The sequence below is a fragment of the Xenopus laevis genome, chromosome 8L, assembly GCF_017654675.1.
Source record: "Xenopus laevis strain J_2021 chromosome 8L, Xenopus_laevis_v10.1, whole genome shotgun sequence".
NCBI classification, from domain to species: Eukaryota; Metazoa; Chordata; class Amphibia; order Anura; family Pipidae; genus Xenopus; species Xenopus laevis.
The window spans coordinates 3,348,677-3,367,705 of NC_054385.1; the positions used below are offsets into that span (position 1 = coordinate 3,348,677).

The 19,029-nt window shown below is 43.0% G+C and overlaps 1 protein-coding gene across 1 annotated transcript in view; it reads left to right on the top strand.

Annotated features, from left to right (window-relative positions):
- Positions 1-1,050: 1,050 nt before the first annotated feature.
- The window catches only part of adamtsl2.L (ADAMTS like 2 L homeolog), a 35,967-nt gene continuing 17,988 nt past the window's right edge, over positions 1,051-19,029 (top strand). The window contains exons 1-11 of the mRNA XM_041572315.1: positions 1,051-1,741; positions 7,590-7,712; positions 8,111-8,253; positions 8,370-8,445; positions 8,704-8,806; positions 9,062-9,207; positions 9,320-9,443; positions 9,781-9,861; positions 16,528-16,703; positions 17,208-17,535; positions 18,287-18,668. Coding sequence (XP_041428249.1) covers positions 7,602-7,712; positions 8,111-8,253; positions 8,370-8,445; positions 8,704-8,806; positions 9,062-9,207; positions 9,320-9,443; positions 9,781-9,861; positions 16,528-16,703; positions 17,208-17,535; positions 18,287-18,668 — 1,670 coding nt within the window. The 5' untranslated portion in view covers positions 1,051-1,741; positions 7,590-7,601. The remainder of the gene's footprint in view (positions 1,742-7,589; positions 7,713-8,110; positions 8,254-8,369; positions 8,446-8,703; positions 8,807-9,061; positions 9,208-9,319; positions 9,444-9,780; positions 9,862-16,527; positions 16,704-17,207; positions 17,536-18,286; positions 18,669-19,029) is intronic.

The window sequence follows — 19,029 nt, forward strand, 5'->3', positions numbered from 1 at the left end:
AATGCATTTATCAATCATTTCTTTTTCGAAAAAAAAAGGAGAGACAAAATGTCACGACAAAATTTGTATCGTACAACTGATGCCCTGAAAACTTGATTTTATTGAGTTTCGGCTGCGAAAACTCAACTTTTTTCCGGATTATCCAGAGCAGATCACGATGTCAAGGAACAACTTCAGGGACATTGACTTCTACATGACCTCGACAGATTTGAGATGGAGTATTTTCGGATTCGGGTTTTTAGCAGCTTTGGGGTTTGATAAAGCTCTAAAAATTCTAGTTTTTTTTTCCAACAAAAAATCGAGGTTTAATTAAACGGCCCCTTACAGTCTGCACTTTTGCTTGTTATTCTCTATTAATTGCACTAGGGAGTGATATGATGTACCGAGGTTTTAGAACTGAAAGTGGGTAGACGCACAGATAATATTGTATGAAACAAATTTTCGTATGATATTCGGTGCATGTATGGTGGGAAAAGAGCCGACCGATATCGGCAGAAGACTTGGATATCGGTTGGCTCATCGATCGGGCTGGACGGAAAATTTTGATCGGGTGTATTTGAACGGCCATTGTAAGTGCTGAATTGTCAGATACAGGTAGAATTGTATTGTTTCTATCTGTATATCTGACGATTCAGCTCTAAACGTGTGTATTTAAACGAGATCGTAATTGCTATGTCTGTAGCCACCTTAAATCTCAGCAGCCACGCAACTGTCACATTTTGGATTCCCACCTCAGCCGATGCACCACTCAGACCTTGAGGTTGCAAGTTGCCGCCATGGAATTACCATGTTTAACTGTGTTGTTACTTTGCATCGTTATGTGATACAATAACAAGTTTTTTGCTCTGATATATTGTGAGCTGTGACCCTATGTTTACTTTTTCAGCACTTTTTTTCAGCCTTCTACTATAGGATTGTGTTTGCCGGTCATTTTGCTGAGATGAAGTGCTCCTCACTCCCACAGTCTGCAAGTCAGGGAAGTAGTTAATGCTTTGTTTATTGTGACGTCACTGCAGACAGTAACCTAGATTTAAACAAAAAGATAAAGGCAGAGTGTTGTGGACAGAGAGATATGTACTTTAGGGACAGAGCAGGGAATACAGAATGGAATGGTGGGTACAGGAGGAAATGTAGAAAACATATAGGGGCTGAGGGAGGGTGGGTTTCAAGAGAGGAGGTAAAGGGGTTGTGGGAGGAGGGTTCGAAGCAGAACAGGGAAAAGGGAGGGGGTTCATAATACAAAGTAAATGAGTGCATAAGGGAAGGAGGAGAGAAGACAGGAGAGTGAGCTTGAACTGTGGCTCTAAGTGTGAATTCCTGACAGTCTGTCTGACAGTAGCTATAAAACCTGCTGGAGTGAGCGGAGGAGACCAGTGAATGGGGAAGGCAGCTCCTGTGCTAGGAGAAAAGGAAGGTAGACACACTGCCAGGGACTGACAGACACACAGATATAAGACAGATACAAGGGAGCAAGTCAGTAGTGGAGCTGCCAACCATTTAGACTTTAACCTGTCATTCAGCCTGTCCTGTGTGTGTGTGTGAGTCTGGTCTTGTCAGTCTCAGGTAACTCCAAGCTTGTACCTGTGGCCCTACCGTTCAGCCTGCTAGTAATTCAGAGTATTTCCCTGACACTCGTCACTAAGATAGTCATTAAAGCCTAACTGTCAGCCAAGTGGCGCCTCTTCTGTCCGGTGACCTGCTCTGGCCACTGAACCACTGGGAACATCAAGACCCGCACCAGGTAAGAGGCTCCTTTTTCTAAGCCAGGTGAGCTGGTGACAGTTCACCTGTTTCCCATTGTCCTCAATGACCGTTTGTTGGAGGATGGTGCAGGAAAAATCCCCTTTCTTTGCAAGTTGCGACCATTAGGTGTTAGAAAATGCTATATAAATGGCTCGGCTATCTGTTATAATAAATGATGTTGGGGTCCCACCAGGGAGATGTAAACTCATAAACTGCATTAATACATTAAATTATTCTGGGTGGTATAGCTGTCAGACCTACACTTCTCTCCTAAAATGTGATTTAAGAAATTAAGATTTTTTTTTAGTATTTTTTTTTATCCATACAATAGAAATGACATTTTTCGAACTGGATGCTTTATTTGTGTTTCCTTTACATGTACTGTATCCCCTGGAAAACAACATAGGATCCAAGTTGGTCAATGTGTGCCTATTAGTTAATACATTTTATAATGTTCTGTACAGCAGCAGCCTTGGTGTAATTGGGGAATGTTTGGGTCTCGGAGGATTTGTATTATTATAGTTATTTTACACCTGACACCAGAATAGATACGATTGTTTCCAATGACTGAAAAAACGATAATCACGTTTCACAATACTGGGGTCTTGGAATTGATTCCACCCAGGGCACAATTTCTGTGTTTGTCTCCCTTGTTGCTACGGGTGTTCTATAGGTGCATTTGTTTCTTCCAAAAGTCAAAATCAATACTGGTTAATCGATGAAACTGAAGCTAATGTGCATGTGTGGGTCTGATTGGTAGGTCATTAGATTGTAAGCTCCACTGGGGCAGGGATTTGTGATTGGATGTACACTCACCGTAAAGCCCTCCATAATATGTCTATGATATATAAAGGACATTAATGGGTATCAGTGCCAAATCATTTTGGGGATTACATCATTTATTTTATGCTCCAAAGCTTTCACTATGTGAGAAATAAAAGGAGTACATTATTGGGATATAAATGTGCAGATTTGTTCTGTTCTATTCATTGATGCACTCGCCCTGTCTGACTTTTATAGACTTAAGCCACACAGCTTGGCTTCTGATTTTCATGTGCCAAGTACTGGGCAAGTACTGGGATCAGTTGCCCTGTGCCCATAGAATACCACATGGATGCCGGAAGTCTAGTCGCTGTTTACAATAAAGAAACATGATTATTGGGGATGCACCAAATCCACTATTTTAGGATTCAGCCGAATCCTTTGTGAAAGATTCGGCCAAATACAGAACTGAATCCAAACCCCAATTTGCATATTTAAACTAGGGAAACCAAGGGGGAAAGAGAAAGTCACATGATTTTTTGGATTCGGTTCTGCCAGGCACTTGGATTCGGTTGAATCCTGCTGAAATCTTGGCCGAATCCCAAACCGAATCCTGGATTGGGTGCATCCCTATTCATTATGAGTCATACTTTTTCCTTTTCTTGTCTCCTTTTCCTGGTCTTCACTTCCTTTACTATGTCATTAGCAAGTGGCATCCCAAGCTGTCACATGCAGAAATCTGCCTTGCAGGTCTTGTGCCCCAACAGCCAACCTGTGATTGGAAGAAATACATTTTAAAAAATACTCTTTTTTAAAAGGATGCTGGGGATGGGGGGTTCTCAACTAGTCAGTTGAAAGAAGGTCCCATAACTTGCATGGTCTTCTAAGCCAAGCACTTTGGTGCCTTCATCCCATTAAGAACATCTAAAGCTCAGGTTACCACTACAAGGAACATGTTTCTTTTCATAAAAACGTAGCGTTCAGTCTAACAGCAAATTTCTGTCTATCCCCATTATTGGACTCTTTCAAACAGCTCTGCAATCAAGCACCAGACTTCTTGATAAGCATCTTTCAAACATGGAATGACTTGCTAGCTTCTTAAGACCGCAGGTACTGGTACGAATGAGCTAGAAATGTCAAACTATGATTAATTTCTTGTTCTTTGCTTGTGCAGTTTGAAGAGGAAATTCCATGCATTCAGTTTAATGCTGTATGGCTCATGCCTCAGGTAGGGGGTAAGGAACACATCAGTCAGCTGAGGTCAGGGTATTTCAAAAGTTCTACAGTATAAATAAGATTCTGAAGAAGCTATTTGCCTGGTGCCATTAGAAAACTTAAATACTCACATGTGTAAATCTTCTTTTTAAGCTTTTCACACATTTTGGGGGTGCACATGGCAAAGAGAACACCCCAAATGTGTTATTTATAGAGATAACATTCTGCAGGTTGTGATAACTTCAAGGTACGTGGAGCTGTGTATTGTCTAGGCTACCACCAAGCCCCAATCTGAAAGATAATACTAATAGCTTCTGGTGGTCACTTAGGCTGGTAGAACAGTATTGGGCTTGGGATTTAAGATATTCAGACTCTAGGGAGTCACCCAATTAAGGATTTGGTTTTGGATTCAGCCAAATCCCAGCACTTCTGACAAGGGATCCACTGAATCCACTTTTTCGAGATTCATCTGAATCTCGAAAACGATAGCTTTGCAAATCTCCACCAGGGATTCAGCAATGATGTCGGAAGGTGCGTCTGCAAAAGAAAAGTGGTACCACAATTTAACGGTAGAATGCAGAGGGTAGTTTTTAGTTGGAGAATAGTAAAAGAGAGAATTGTGTGCAATATTTATAGCCAAAAAAACTTCTGTTCTGCTTCTGTAGAAGGAACGGGAGTAAAAAGTGAATTGCCCCGGGCAGGTTGCTATGGTAACAGGATCAATAATAGTTCCACACCAAAACTAGCAGTAGGTGTGTGGCAAGGTGAAGCAGGAAATGAACTGCAACTCGGTCTGGTTCAGACAAGTTAGACTGCAAAGAACATAGGTTCATCCAGGAATACATCACTCTTATAATTCATGGATGAGTGAATCAGCAAATACATCAATATGCACATTTTGGCTAACATAAGTGCTCCGGGCTACATCCTTTTGGCCGATCAGCTGTAGACATTCCATCAAGCTTACCTATACTTCTATCTACCTTGATTTTAAGGTAATCTGTCTAATCTATTATCAGATTTATATAAGCGGCCTTTCCTCTGTCCCTAACGACACATGAGTATACTGATTGCCACTTTACTACCCCTATAATCATCGATACCAGCCCATGGCTTAGCATATACAGTTCTACTGACACCAAAAAGAGGGCATGCCCAGTAGCAGCCCATTTTTGACGATGACCTGACCCCTTAACCTGGATACCAACTCTATTATATTGCCTTCCCTGACTTTTGGCCTAGAAACGAGTTTTTTTATCTATAAAATCTAAATTTATATTGGAAAAAAACTTGAATTTTTCGAGATTTATTTACCCTGAGGATGCAAAAAGTCAGAATCCAAAAATACTCAATCGTCAACGTGTCGAGGTTCTGTAGAAGTCAATGGCAGAGTTTGCAATTTGAAGATATTATGGTCTGCACTGGATTTCATCCAATAATTCAAACATTTCAGGCTTTTCCACAGATTCCTCTGGTTTCATGAAAAATTTGGACTTTTAGGGCGTGAAACGCCACAAATTCTGGTTTTCGAGAGACAATCTGAAAAAGTCAAGATTTTCATGCAACAATCCTAAAAAGACACGTTTTTTAGTGATAAATAAGGGTAAATCCTGGACTCTAGTTTGGTCTGACTTTTTTTATTTAAAATATCGGAAAAATTCAGATTTGGATAAATAACCCTGACTGCCGATCACTGTCTACTGCTTGACGTCCATCAAGGATTCGAATGCTGTTAAATAACAGAGGGCTTTCCCCTAATCACTTAGCAAGCTCATTTGCATCTATAAGCTTCTAATTCTAGCATTAAATACCAATGTATGAATATAGAATTATTTCATTGCTTTTTCTGTGGCTTCTTGCCCTGGCTAATAACTCATATCTATATCATTCTTTCAGCAGGCAGAGGATTTTAGCCAACTCCTTTAAACTGGAACTTTTCTATCATTGCTCTCTATATTCTGCTCTTTTTTTGGAGAAGAAAAATCATGTCAGACATCAGCGCACTAAGCAGTGTTTCTTGGCTTGCCCCCAAATGTGTCTGGAAGACCTAATAAAAACCAAGTGTAGGAAGATACTGAGACACCTGTCCACAGAAAAGCAGGCCAAGAAGCTCTGGGCTGCAGTTTGTCAATGAATTAGTGTATTTTTTATTCTTTTTTAAAAAACAAATTCTACAATTCTTACAATCATAATGACCTGTTTAATTAGAACGACAGGAATAGGAGGAGCAAGGTTATTAAACTTTTTTTTAGGATTTATTTTAAAATAATTTCTTTTATCATTCAAAGGAAAAAAAACTTCTGTTTTATTTAACACGGTGACACTCAAAGATCCAATACCTTGTGTGTGGGTGGGTTCGATCCATGCAGAGATTCTCACAGACTCATGTTTTGTGCATTTGTTTTGAATGGCGGAGTTCGGAAGTGTCAGTCCCAAGGCACCGCCTTCTTGCTGAATGGAGTCTGTGTTAAGTTGGCCTTTACTGTACAACAGGATTGTAAGTTTCATTTCCCATGGCCGTGGGTGGTGATGAATGAATGAACCTCGAGGTTTTCACCTGAACTGAGTTAACTTATTATTCCACTGTAAGCGATTTTTCCATCTCTCGGGTCCTCTTCTATTTTTATGAATATGTCGGTGGCATTTATACACTTTGAGGTCCATTTAAACGCCGCTGCTCTGAAAAAATTAATTAAAAAAATATATAATCCAGGATCCAACCTTTTTCAGTCGGATCCAGCTGAATCCAAGTGCCTGGCCGAAGCGAATCCAATTCCAAAAAAATCACGTGACTTTTTGTCACACAAACAAGGAGGTCAAATTTTTTTTCTCACTACTCTACATTTGCATAATTTACATTTGCAAATTTGGGTTCGAATTTGGCCAAGATTTTGCCCTTTCAGCAATATTGCCGGGCCAAGCCAAGCTGCTGCGACGGCTGGTTGAGCGCTTCTGCGCAAGCACGAAAAGACGCTTCTGCGCGAAAAGACGCTTCTGCGCATGCGCGAAAAGACCATGCATACTCGCACAGATGGGAACAAGTGGGCTGTCGGCCGAGAAGGGACCGGACTAGGGGTAGGAGTAAGTACGTGCCTGGCGCCCCTCCACGTGCCTACTCTGCCTACCCCTAGTTCCGGCCCTGATTAGGCCGAATCCAAGTGCCTGGCCAAACCGAATCTGAATCACTTGACTTTTCGGCACACATACAAAAAAAAATGTTCTTGACTTCCCGCGATCTAGAAATCTGAGCATCTCAAGAGACAGATACCTGTTTATTCTGGCATCAACAGTTCCAAAATGTGTATTAATAACGCCACAATACAGCTGCAATATCATGTCAGCAACAAATGAAAGCAAAATGTCCCTCTTCCAAAGCCCAACCAGCTGCATGCCTTTTAAGCTGGCCTTAGATGCAAAGTTCTGATCGTACGAATCGAGGATTCGTACGATTTTCGGACCGTATGTGGAGTGTCCCGACATTTTTCGTCCGGCGGAGATCGGTCGTTTGGTCGATCGGACAGGTTAAAAGATTTCTGTCGGCTGTGGGTAATATCTCTGCATCTATTGCAGATCATACGATTTTCGATTTTTGGTCGGACATAACTTTCGTACGATTTTGCTGTCAGGGGCAGAACATCGGCTGATCAGTTCTTTTGTACTTTATTTGATCCGAATGGTTAGTTGCACGTCGGGAGATGGGGAAGTTGATTCATACGATCGGATCTTTGCGTCTGTGGCCAGCTTAACTCTGATAAGGAAACTTCTGTTATAAAGGGAAATTTACATATTTAAAAAAATAAATAAGTAAAACCCCTCCCAACAACCACACACAGTTTTAATGATTTTCCTTCTTTTTTTTTCTCCTTTAGACTCTTCCAGTCATGAGAATTACTAAGTGGAACTGGAAATCACTCCTTTTTATCCAAAAAAGCCTGGGTCCTGCATGGATATTTTTTATTTTAATTGGAAACATTGCTTTTACTGTAACACAGGTGAGCCCATTGACTAACTGTATATTGTATAATTAGTTGGGTATGTTCTACATAGATTTGGTCCTCAGAAATAGGTTGCTAATGGTTGGTGACATCTTCTTCAGAAAGAGGGGCAGTATTGATTTGGTCCTCAAAAATAGGTTGTCTCATCTTCTTAAGGTTCAGGGGCAATTTAGATTTGGTCCTCAAAATAGGTTGTATATGTTTGGTGTCATCTTCTTCAAGTACAGAAGAAATTTTGTTATGTTTTTTTTCTCTACTTGACTGGAGACAACATTGTTGACAGAAGACCAGAAATGGTGGCTTCATGTAAGAGCTAGTCATTAAATAGTCTGGGACTCAATGTTGTAGTTAAAAGTATAGTTTTTAATGTTCCCTACTTATGTATTGGTGTTTAGGACAACTCTCAGACTTCCAATAGCCTGGAAGAGGGGGCAGATATAACCACATTCTGGTGGGGCGAATGGACCAAATGGACTGCTTGTACACGGACCTGTGGTGGAGGAGTGAAGTCACAGGAAAGACACTGTCTCAGACAGAGGTACAATATGTCTGTCACCTACTAGGTAGAGGTTAATACCTAATATCTGAAATGGAAGTCAGTGGCTGCTTCCTTAGTAGATCAAAGCTGAAGGAGATAATCTTTACATTTTTTAGGAGGAAATCAGTAAGTAATCTTGCAAACAAAACCTGTACGGGAACATCTAAAAGATACCAACTTTGTAAAGTTCAGGTAAGGAGTAGATGATGCTACACGTGAAAAGCAAGTATCATTTAGAAAATGAGATTTACCCTTAATAATCATGATAGCAATACCATCTTCACTTGAGTCTTAAATTATTCCAATGTAAATCCTGGTTATTAAAAGATCTTTTGTCATCTCCTTGAATCATTCATCATTTGCTTTTAAAAGCATAATCTATTTTGTAACAAACTGGTTTGGCCTCTTCTGACTCCCAGAGTACTTATGGTATAAACATTCCAACTTTAGGAGTGCCCAACCAACGGGAGAAGTTTCCGAGAGGAGCAATGCACGTCGTTCAATTCCCATGTGTACAACGGAAAAACCTATCAGTGGAAACCACTGTATCCTGGTGAGTGTAATTGTTTGTGTATGCGAAGAGAGAAAGAAAGCAGAATGAATGGGGCTTTTGGTTGAAAGGTGCAGTTTTTCATCAAACGGTGGCTATTTTTTTTAATGCTTCTATGGTTTTTGTCTAGTATTCTGATCCTTAAACAGCTCTATAACTCATTCATCCATACTCAAAGGTGGAGCAAACACATTTCACTGGAAACAGCATATTTTGTATTTCATTTGATTGGCCTAATTGGAATAGTTTGACTTTTAGATGATTATGTGCACATCTCCAGCAAACCTTGTGATCTTCAGTGCACCACAACTGATGGACAGAGGCAACTGATGGTTCAAGCTAGGGATGGGACATCTTGCAAATACAGTGAATACCGAGGGGTTTGTGTGTCTGGAAAATGTGAGGTTTGTTGAAATTTTACAGTACAACATTTGCCAGTAGTTGTTGTAAATCTCACAGATGCAATATCTGCTCGTCTATCCATATAGTGCTCTCCATTCCTTTCTCTCTCCCCAGCCAATTGGATGCGATGGAGTCCTGTTCTCCACCCACACCCTGGATAAATGTGGGGTTTGCCAGGGAGACGGGAGCAGCTGCACTCACGTCACTGGGAATTACAGAAAAGGAGCTTCCCATCTTGGTAACTGGCTCAAGGTTATCAATGTGCATGTGTCTGTCCCTTAGCCTAATCCACTTCTCCACTTCACAGACAGAGCTACACAAACACACTAACATCTTTCCCCTTTAAGTCAGGTTCTCCTAATGGTTTGGAGATCTGAGAAGTCAGGGATCAAGCCCTACAAGTACCGCTGATAGATCTAACACATCTGTCCATATTTGTTCAAACAAGTGCACTGATTGATGCGAAATCCAAGAATAATTCATGAAAAATTATTTTCCAAATGTTTTTTTAATTTTTATTCCATTAACATTATGCCTTCTGATACCGTTTTCCTTTTCCATGTGATGTCTCTTAGGTTACTCCTTAGTAACGCACATTCCAGTTGGTGCAAGAGATATTCAAATAGTGGAGCGCAAGAAATCAGCAGATGTCTTGGGTAGGTACTTATGGTAAGAAAGTAGGCTTCATCTGTGATGGACTTTGTCTCACCAATTGCAAAAGAGCCCCAAAAAGCAGAACTCTTGATGAAAATTTGATATTGGAACAGAAAGTCATAATCAATATCATTCTGATCAGAGATTCCGAACTAAGATTCCACCAAGACTGGGTGTAAGGAAATCTGTTTTACCTGGGATTGGGGGTGCTGTAAATCGGCCGCGGGGACGCCCGCCACGCCGGCCGCGGGGACGCCCGCCTCGTGGTTCCACCATCTTGCCTCCTTAGGACGCGCGCGCCCGCGTCTCGTTTCCTTTATTGACGCGGACGCGCGCGCGTCGATCCTGACGCGTGTGTGCGCCGATTTTGGCGCGAAAACCTTGGCGTCCAAACAGGGTATAAATAGGCCACTTCCACTCCCAGCAAACTGCCCGTGATAGAACTTGTTTCTGGTGCTCTGTTCTGAAGCCTTGTGCTATTTTGTCTGTTTGAATCTGATTATCCGTGTTTGACCCAGCCTGTACCTTGACCATCCCGAATTCTGTATCCTGACCAGTGCCTGATATCCGACTACTCTTCTGCTTGTACCCTTCCTGCTTGATACCCGGTTTTGACCCTTGCCTGCCTGACGACCCTTGCTTTCTGCCTGCCACGACCCAGCCTGTCTGACGATCCTTCTGCCTTATCCTTGTCTGTTACCGTGATCCTCGGTCCCAAAGACTCTAGCTACCAGCCGTGCCCCATTGCCTGCCAGAACACTTGCTTGAACCTCTCGTAAGACCAGGTGGCACCCGATTAGGCTGAGGGCTCCTCCCGAAGCTCAAAGGTGGTCACACCACTGGTGAAGCTTAGCTCAGACCCAGGATTCGAGCACTTGTTCTGGTGTTGGGTGCCGGCCGTGACATTATCACGGGCCATGGAGGACGACGATCACACCGAAGCTGCTGCCGCTGCTCCACTTCCATCTTCTTCCGAGCTGTTGCTAACTACTCTGCTGCAACGCATGGAGGAGCAGGAGCAAAAGCAGAACTATTTGCTCCAGGGGTTTTATAACCTAACACGCCAGCTGGAACCCTCGCAGCAGCCAGCCAGTTCTGTTCCTACTCCTTCTGTGGGTTCCCTGTCCGATAGGGGTGCTGTATACAGACCTCAGGAACCCAAGATTGCATTTCCTGCCAAGTTTGGTGGGGACAGAACCCAGTTTTTTGTTTTTCAAGAGGCCTGTAAGCTGTACCTCAGCTTTTTCCCCCACTCATTTCCCTCTGACGAGGAAAAGGTCAGGTTCGTAATGACCCTATTAGTGGGTGACCCCCAAGTCTGGGCACTTAGATTGCCAGCCACTGACCCTGCCCGTTTCTCTTTAGATATTTTCTTCCGCTCTATGGCCATTCTTTACGATGACCCGGATCGCGCCTCTTCGGCCGATTCCGCTATTCGCAAACTACGCCAGGGTAAACGGGAGGTGGAGATTTACTGCACAGAGTTTCGTAGGTGGGCGGTGGAGACTGGCTGGAACGATGCAGCTCTAAGGAGCCAGTTTCGCATCGGTCTAGCCAAATCTGTCAAAGACAGCCTGGTCAATTACCCCCTATCTACCAGTCTGGATGACCTAATGTCTCTGGTTATCCAGGTAGATAGGAGACAGAGGGAAAATCGGGAGGAACAGGGTACTTCTTCTTTGTATAAGCATAATTTTAGTGCTAAGTTGTCAAACCCCTCTGTGTCTCAACCTCAGGAGGAGCCTATGCAGCTGGGCATCTTTCACCTTACTCCTGAGGAAAAGGCACGGAGGCGGTCTCTTGGGTTGTGTTTGTATTGTGGGGAGAAGGGTCACTTCCTCAATCAGTGTTCCAAGAGGCCGGGAAACGCCCTAGCCTAAATGGAGAAGGGGAGCTCCATTTGGGTGCAGGCGTTTCCTCTCCCCAATCTGCCTCCAAGGTCCTATTATCTGTTAAATTAACCTGGCCTACGGGCACTGTTAAATTGTCAGCCTTCATTGATTCTGGGGCGGAGGGTAATTTCTTGGACGCAGCATTCGCTGCTAAAAATAAAATTCCTTTGGTTGCCCTCAATCCTCCTTTGAGAATTCTGGCTGTCGATAAAAGACCCTTGGGATCAGGGGTGGTTTCCCAAAAGACCACAAATCTTTCTATGTGTGCTAATAATCTACACTGTGAGGAGATAGCTCTATACCTCATTGAGGGAGCTTCCTCTCCTCTTATTCTTGGTTTACCATGGCTCCAGAGGCATAACCCTCTGATAGACTGGGTTTCTAAGGGGGTGACTCAATGGGGTACAGGATGTAGTGGGGTTTGTTTTCCCTCCGTAGTAGCCACTACTTCTCTTGAGGGGTTACCCACAGCATATTCTGTTTTTTCTGATGTTTTCTCTAAAAAAGCAGCTGAGACCTTACCTCCGCATCGGCAGTATGACTGCCCTATTGATTTAGTTCCTGGGTCAATTCCTCCACGTGGTAGAACCTACCCTCTTTCATTGCCCGAAGCCCAGGCAATGAAAGAGTATATACAAGAAAATCTTGACAGGGGCTTCATTAGGCCCTCTTGTTCCCCTGCGGGGGCAGGGTTCTTTTTTGTGGGTAAGAAAGACGGAGGTTTACGCCCCTGTATTGATTATAGGGGGCTTAATAAAATCACTGTAAAAAACCGCTACCCCTTACCATTAATCTCCGAACTATTTGACCAGGTCAAGGATGCTAAGATCTACTCCAAGCTTGATTTGAGGGGTGCCTATAACCTCATTCGGATCAGGGAGGGGGATGAGTGGAAAACGGCTTTTAATACTAGGGATGGCCACTACGAGTACCTTGTTATGCCGTTTGGTCTATGTAACGCCCCAGCAGTGTTTCAGGAGTTTGTCAATGACATCTTTCGGGACCTGCTGGGGATATACGTAGTGGTCTACCTAGATGACATCCTCATCTTCTCTGCCAATCTGTCTGATCATCGTCTTCATGTTTGTGAGGTATTGCGTAGGCTTAGAGCTAATAACCTGTATGCCAAATTGGAGAAGTGTACTTTTGAGGTTGCTTCCGTACAGTTCTTGGGATTTAATATTTCTTCCAAGGGTCTCGAAATGGATCCAGACAAGGTAAGAGCTGTCCTGGAGTGGACCCAACCTTATTCTTTACGTGCAACCCAAAGGTTCCTAGGTTTTGCCAACTATTATAGGCAATTCATTAAAGATTTTTCACTTATTGTGGCTCCTATCACAAATCTTACTAAGAAAGGTGCTGACCCCAGTATGTGGCCTCCGGAAGCTATCCAAGCTTTCGAGTTCCTCAAAAGGGAGTTTAGTTCTGCCCCAATCCTCCGCCATCCTGATACAACACTACCTTTTATAGTCGAGGTAGATGCTTCTGAGGTGGGAGCAGGGGCAATTCTCTCTCAAAGGCACCCGATAACTAATAAGTTACACCCCTGTGCATTTTTCTCTAGAAAATTTCTTCCTGCAGAGGCAAATTATGACATAGGGAATAGAGAACTGTTAGCTGTCAAGTGGGCCTTTGAAGAATGGCGGCATCTACTAGAAGGGGCTAAACACCAGGTTACGGTCTACACTGACCATAAAAATCTGTTGTATATTGAGTCAGCAAAGCGTCTAAATCCCAGACAGGCAAGGTGGGCTTTATTCTTTTCTAGATTTAACTTTACCTTGACGTTTAGGCCTGGTACAAAGAACGTCAAGGCAGATGCTCTTTCCAGAAGCTTTGACTCAATATATTCTGAAACTGATGACTGTTGTACAATTATTCCGGGTGAAGTCATTGTGGCTACTTTGGAATCTGACCTCTCTTCTTTGTTATCCCCTGTTCAGACAGACGCTCCCTCTAACACTCCTGTTGGGAGATTTTTTGTTCCTGAAGACCTTAGAGAACAGGTTCTAAGAGAGGTTCATGATTCCAAGATGGCAGGACATCCTGGTGTAAGTAAAACTATTTCATTACTTACTCGAAGTGCTTGGTGGCCGACCTGTAAACAAGATGTTAAATCTTTTGTGGATTCTTGTCCTGTCTGCCAACGCTCCAAGACTTCTAGAAATTTGTCCCAAGGGTTACTGATTCCCCTCCCTATTCCTGAAAGACCATGGACCCATCTTTCTATGGATTTTATTGTGGAGTTGCCTGTGTCCCAGGGGAAGACAGTAATTTGGGTGGTGGTGGATAGATTCAGTAAGATGGGTCATTTTATTGCTCTTCCTCACCTCCCATCTGCCAAAACTTTGTCCGAACTTTTTATTCAACATATATTTAAGTTGCATGGTTTTCCCAGTAATATTGTTTCAGACAGAGGTGTTCAATTTATCTCTAAGTTCTGGCGCGCATTTTGCTCGTTAGTGGGGATCGATCTTTCTTTTTCAACCGCCTATCACCCACAAACCAATGGGCAAACCGAAAGAGTGAACCAGTCTTTAGAGCAATTTTTAAGATGTTTTGTGTCCGAAAATCAATCTTCCTGGGCAGAACTGTTACCCTGGGCAGAATTTGCCTACAATAACGCTACCCACTCCTCCACTGGGGAGTCTCCGTTTTTTATTGTTAATGGGTTACACCCAAAAGCCTTTTCCTTCTCTAATTCTGGTTCTTCTGTCCCTTCCGCTAATTCCTCTGTCGAACAATTTTCCATGATTTGGTCCCAGGTACATGATTCTTTGTCTACTGCTACTTCTGCTCAGAAAAGGGCTGCTGATAAAAGACGTATAGAAGCACCCCAGTATAAAGTGGGAGACTTGGTGTGGCTCTCTACCAAAAACATCAAGTTAAAGGTTCCTTCCCTTAAACTGGGTCCCCGTTTCATTGGTCCTTACCCCATCACTACTGTTATCAACCCTTCGTCTGTTCGCCTTAAGTTGCCTGTTATTTTCAAGATTTCTGATTCTTTTCATGTTTCTTTGCTTAAACCTGCCGCTAATACTCGCCTTACTTCTGTTCCCCCTCCAGTGCAAGTTGACGGTCAGCCTGAATTTGAGATCCAGGAGTTCCTTGATTCCCGAATGGTACGTAACAAACTCCAGTACCTCACTAGGTGGAAGGGATTCGGTCCTGAGGAGAACTCCTGGGTCTCAGTTGATGACATCAAGGCTGATCGTCTTAGGAAGCAGTTCCATTTAAAGTTTCCTGGGAAGCCTGGGGGTCCGGTGTCCCCCCCTAGAGAGGGGGGTAATGTAAGGAAATCTGTTTTACCTGGGATTGGGGGTGCTGTAAATCGGCCGCGGGGACGCCCGCCACGCCGGCCGCGGGGACGCCCGCCTCGTGGTTCCACCATCTTGCCTCCTTAGGACGCGCGCGCCCGCGTCTCGTTTCCTTTATTGACGCGGACGCGCGCGCGTCGATCCTGACGCGTGTGTGCGCCGATTTTGGCGCGAAAACCTTGGCGTCCAAACAGGGTATAAATAGGCCACTTCCACTCCCAGCAAACTGCCCGTGATAGAACTTGTTTCTGGTGCTCTGTTCTGAAGCCTTGTGCTATTTTGTCTGTTTGAATCTGATTATCCGTGTTTGACCCAGCCTGTACCTTGACCATCCCGAATTCTGTATCCTGACCAGTGCCTGATATCCGACTACTCTTCTGCTTGTACCCTTCCTGCTTGATACCCGGTTTTGACCCTTGCCTGCCTGACGACCCTTGCTTTCTGCCTGCCACGACCCAGCCTGTCTGACGATCCTTCTGCCTTATCCTTGTCTGTTACCGTGATCCTCGGTCCCAAAGACTCTAGCTACCAGCCGTGCCCCATTGCCTGCCAGAACACTTGCTTGAACCTCTCGTAAGACCAGGTGGCACCCGATTAGGCTGAGGGCTCCTCCCGAAGCTCAAAGGTGGTCACACCACTGGTGAAGCTTAGCTCAGACCCAGGATTCGAGCACTTGTTCTGGTGTTGGGTGCCGGCCGTGACACTGGGTTTGAGATTTGAGATGGATTGAAGTGGAGCACTGTCATTGAATCCCTCTTGGTCTCCATGAAGAAGGCAGTTAAATTCTACCTTTATCGTCATCTTCTGGGAAAAATGTAGAAGAATGCCAATTCAGCCAGAGATGTCAACAACTGCTTTAGCCTCTTGCTTTATATTAATAATGGAATAATGTAGTTACAGTTTCAAGCGCTTGTGAAAAATGAAACCCATCAGTCTGTGCTGGGCATAATGTGTTGGGAAGCTCAGGCCTCTTGGGAGCGCTGTGATGAAAAACCTGGGTATAATGTAATTATCAAGGAGGCACACCATGCATGTCTTTATTGTCCTCATGTCTTTCATTCCCCGTCCCCCATCTGTTTTGGGTTCCATATTCAAACAAATGGATATAATTCATATAATTCTGTGCTTCAGGCTTATGCTTATACTCACGCCTTTATTCCCCATTCAAAATCAGGTGTTTTGTAAAATCTTCAGATTCTTTCTATTGGCCTCAAACAGTGTCTTTTGCATTAGAACTAGATCTGTTTTTCCTCTAATACGCTTGTATTCTTGTTTTCACAATGACATCATGCAATTAAAAATTTCTGGATAAGCTTAATCACAGAGAATATATAGTAAAACATTTATGATCTATAATCTGCAATATAAAACTTCCCGGTATTTTATCTTTGTAGCAGAAAGAAATGTAATGGGTGGGTAATTGATTTCTATTTCTTTTTGTTCCTTTCTTATTTGAAAGCTGTTGCTGATGAATCGGGAAATTTCTTCTTCAACGGAAACTACAAAGTTGATAGCCCAAAAAACTTCATCATTGCAGGCACTGTGTTTAAGTATCGGCGGCCGATGGATGTGTACGAGACAGGGATTGAATACATAGTTGCTCAAGGGCCGACAAACCAAGGTCTCAACATCATGGTAAATATTAAAAAGACCATGTCCAGCAACCTGTCTTAGACCCAACACTCCTGCTGGGTTAAAGTGATTTATAATAACCATCTTTGGTTTTCAAACATGAAGTCTATCAGCAGATGGCTCAACATGACATGAAACCATAGATTACTGTTAGAGATAAAAATATATCTTCTTCTTATGTATGGTAGTCTGTAGTGGACTGACCTTCAAGCAGTTTGAAGGAGGCTCAAAGCTAAGCAGTTCCGCAACAAATTGGTAATTTTAGTTCCAAGCCAGATGAGAAGACATAAAATTGTTTGCTCAAGCTTGAAGGAGTGCCCTTCTGGTTAAATCTAACATAATCTCTTGGGTTCTAGTAAAAATCCGGACATGTAGAGTTCTTCTGAATGTCTATCACTTGTCTAGAACCACAATAATGAAGCATTTATTTAAAATTTAACTCACTGGAGGCTTAAATGCATAAGCATGGGTATTACATTGATCATCGGTATTGATATTATTTTGCAGGTATGGAATCAGAATGGAAAGAGCCCGTCGATTACTTTCCAGTATACTCTCCAGCAGAAGCCACATGCTAGGATTTCCCAACCAGTCTACTACACATTCTCAGACTCTGTCAGTGAGGAAAGCAAAGAGTTGGAAGATGGTTCTCCTCAGAATAGCAGTGTCTACAGCACCATGCCCAAGGGAAGATTGAGAAGCAGTGTTTTGGGGTTTCCTAGGCATGGATCAGCGGGGCAACAAAGCCCCATAAAGGGGCAAGAGACCAATGAAGTGTATGAGGGAGGTGAAATCATGGACTGCAAAAAAAAGGGCAAAGGCAAAACAACAAAAGGTATGACACAGAATGAAGAAAGAATAATAAGTTCACTCTTTACCTCATAAAATATTTAATTAAGTCATCATAATTCTAGGTGAGAAGATATAATTTATATAACACTGGACAGTTTCCAGCAACCCCCTGCTATCTTTGCAAGGGGTAGATTTTTGTAATGGGTTTTGTTTGTATGTTTTAAAGTTGATCATAATCCCTGAATAGACTTTTACTTTTAGTGCACCCTAAGGCAATGTTGGGGCTGACACCACCTCCAGTCCAGGTCTAAGTGACCTGGAACCTATAGGCTCAAATTCCTCTAAAGGCTGGGACTGGAGGTGGTAAATGTGATACTGAGTGGGTATTAGAGGGCACAAGGCCTAACCAACTTAGAAAGTCTGACATATTTACAGATACAGAAAATAGCACTGTTGAAGGCAAACCTTTGTGATGGTCTTGGAAGCAGGTCTGCAGATCGCTACTGTCAGAGGCTATGACCAAGCACATCACATTTTGCTTCACCCCAACTGTGTCTCAAGTACTATATGCACAAATGGGTTTTTGTAGCCTGGCTGGTCAAGGGTGCATTTACCAATCATTGGTGCACAAAAATAAAAAACACACACACATCTCTCTGCATTCAACACTGTTTCCAGTGTTGAGACACCTTCAGCTACTGTAGAGCTCAGCTGCGCACCAAAATGCCTTTTGCATGGCCAGTTCATATTCATACTGTGTAATTTGGTGTTTAATAACTTTTTTCTCTCATCAGATCTAAATGCAAATAGGACAACTCAACTGGCAGAGTCGGGGGATCAAGATTCCACTTACCATTTCAACTCCAAGGAAATTCTGTCTGGAAATGCCATTATGAACCCTCTGGCCAGCAAAGCATCGGACTCCAGAGAAAACTTTCCTAACATGACAAGGGGCTTCCTCTTCTCACAAGGGGATCCACTAAACTCCGTAGAACCTAATTTAGAAACATTATATATTGACTATGAGGACAATGACGACACGGCACCATTCGATCTTAACATGACCTTCCTGGAGTTGAGCATTAACAGGACAAACAACACTTCTGCTGAGACTCCACTAAGCACTTCCAACATTTCAACTGGCAACACGTCAACCAACAAGACACAGAAAGTGAGGTAAGAGTAGTATTATAACCTACTGCATTTAAACAATGAATAGAATGTGCGATTGTTCTTAAGCCTCAACTATGATATTTCCAAACATCCCTAATACATTCTCTGTTCCACAAGCAGTTTGTGCATAACGTTTTGAGGTGGCCTTGTTTTACAGCAGAAGTTTCATCAGTTGGTAGAAAACATGCTCCCCTTATGTCTCTAGGCCCCTGCTGCATAGGTCTGTGTGTGTAGTGTCCTTTGTATGCATGGTCGAAGTAGGAGCACGCATACATTTCTTAATGGAGAACAAACCAAGCATATAGGTATACACAGACTTAAGGAAGTTTGTCTTGGTTTCCCAGGTATTTAGAAAGTACATTTT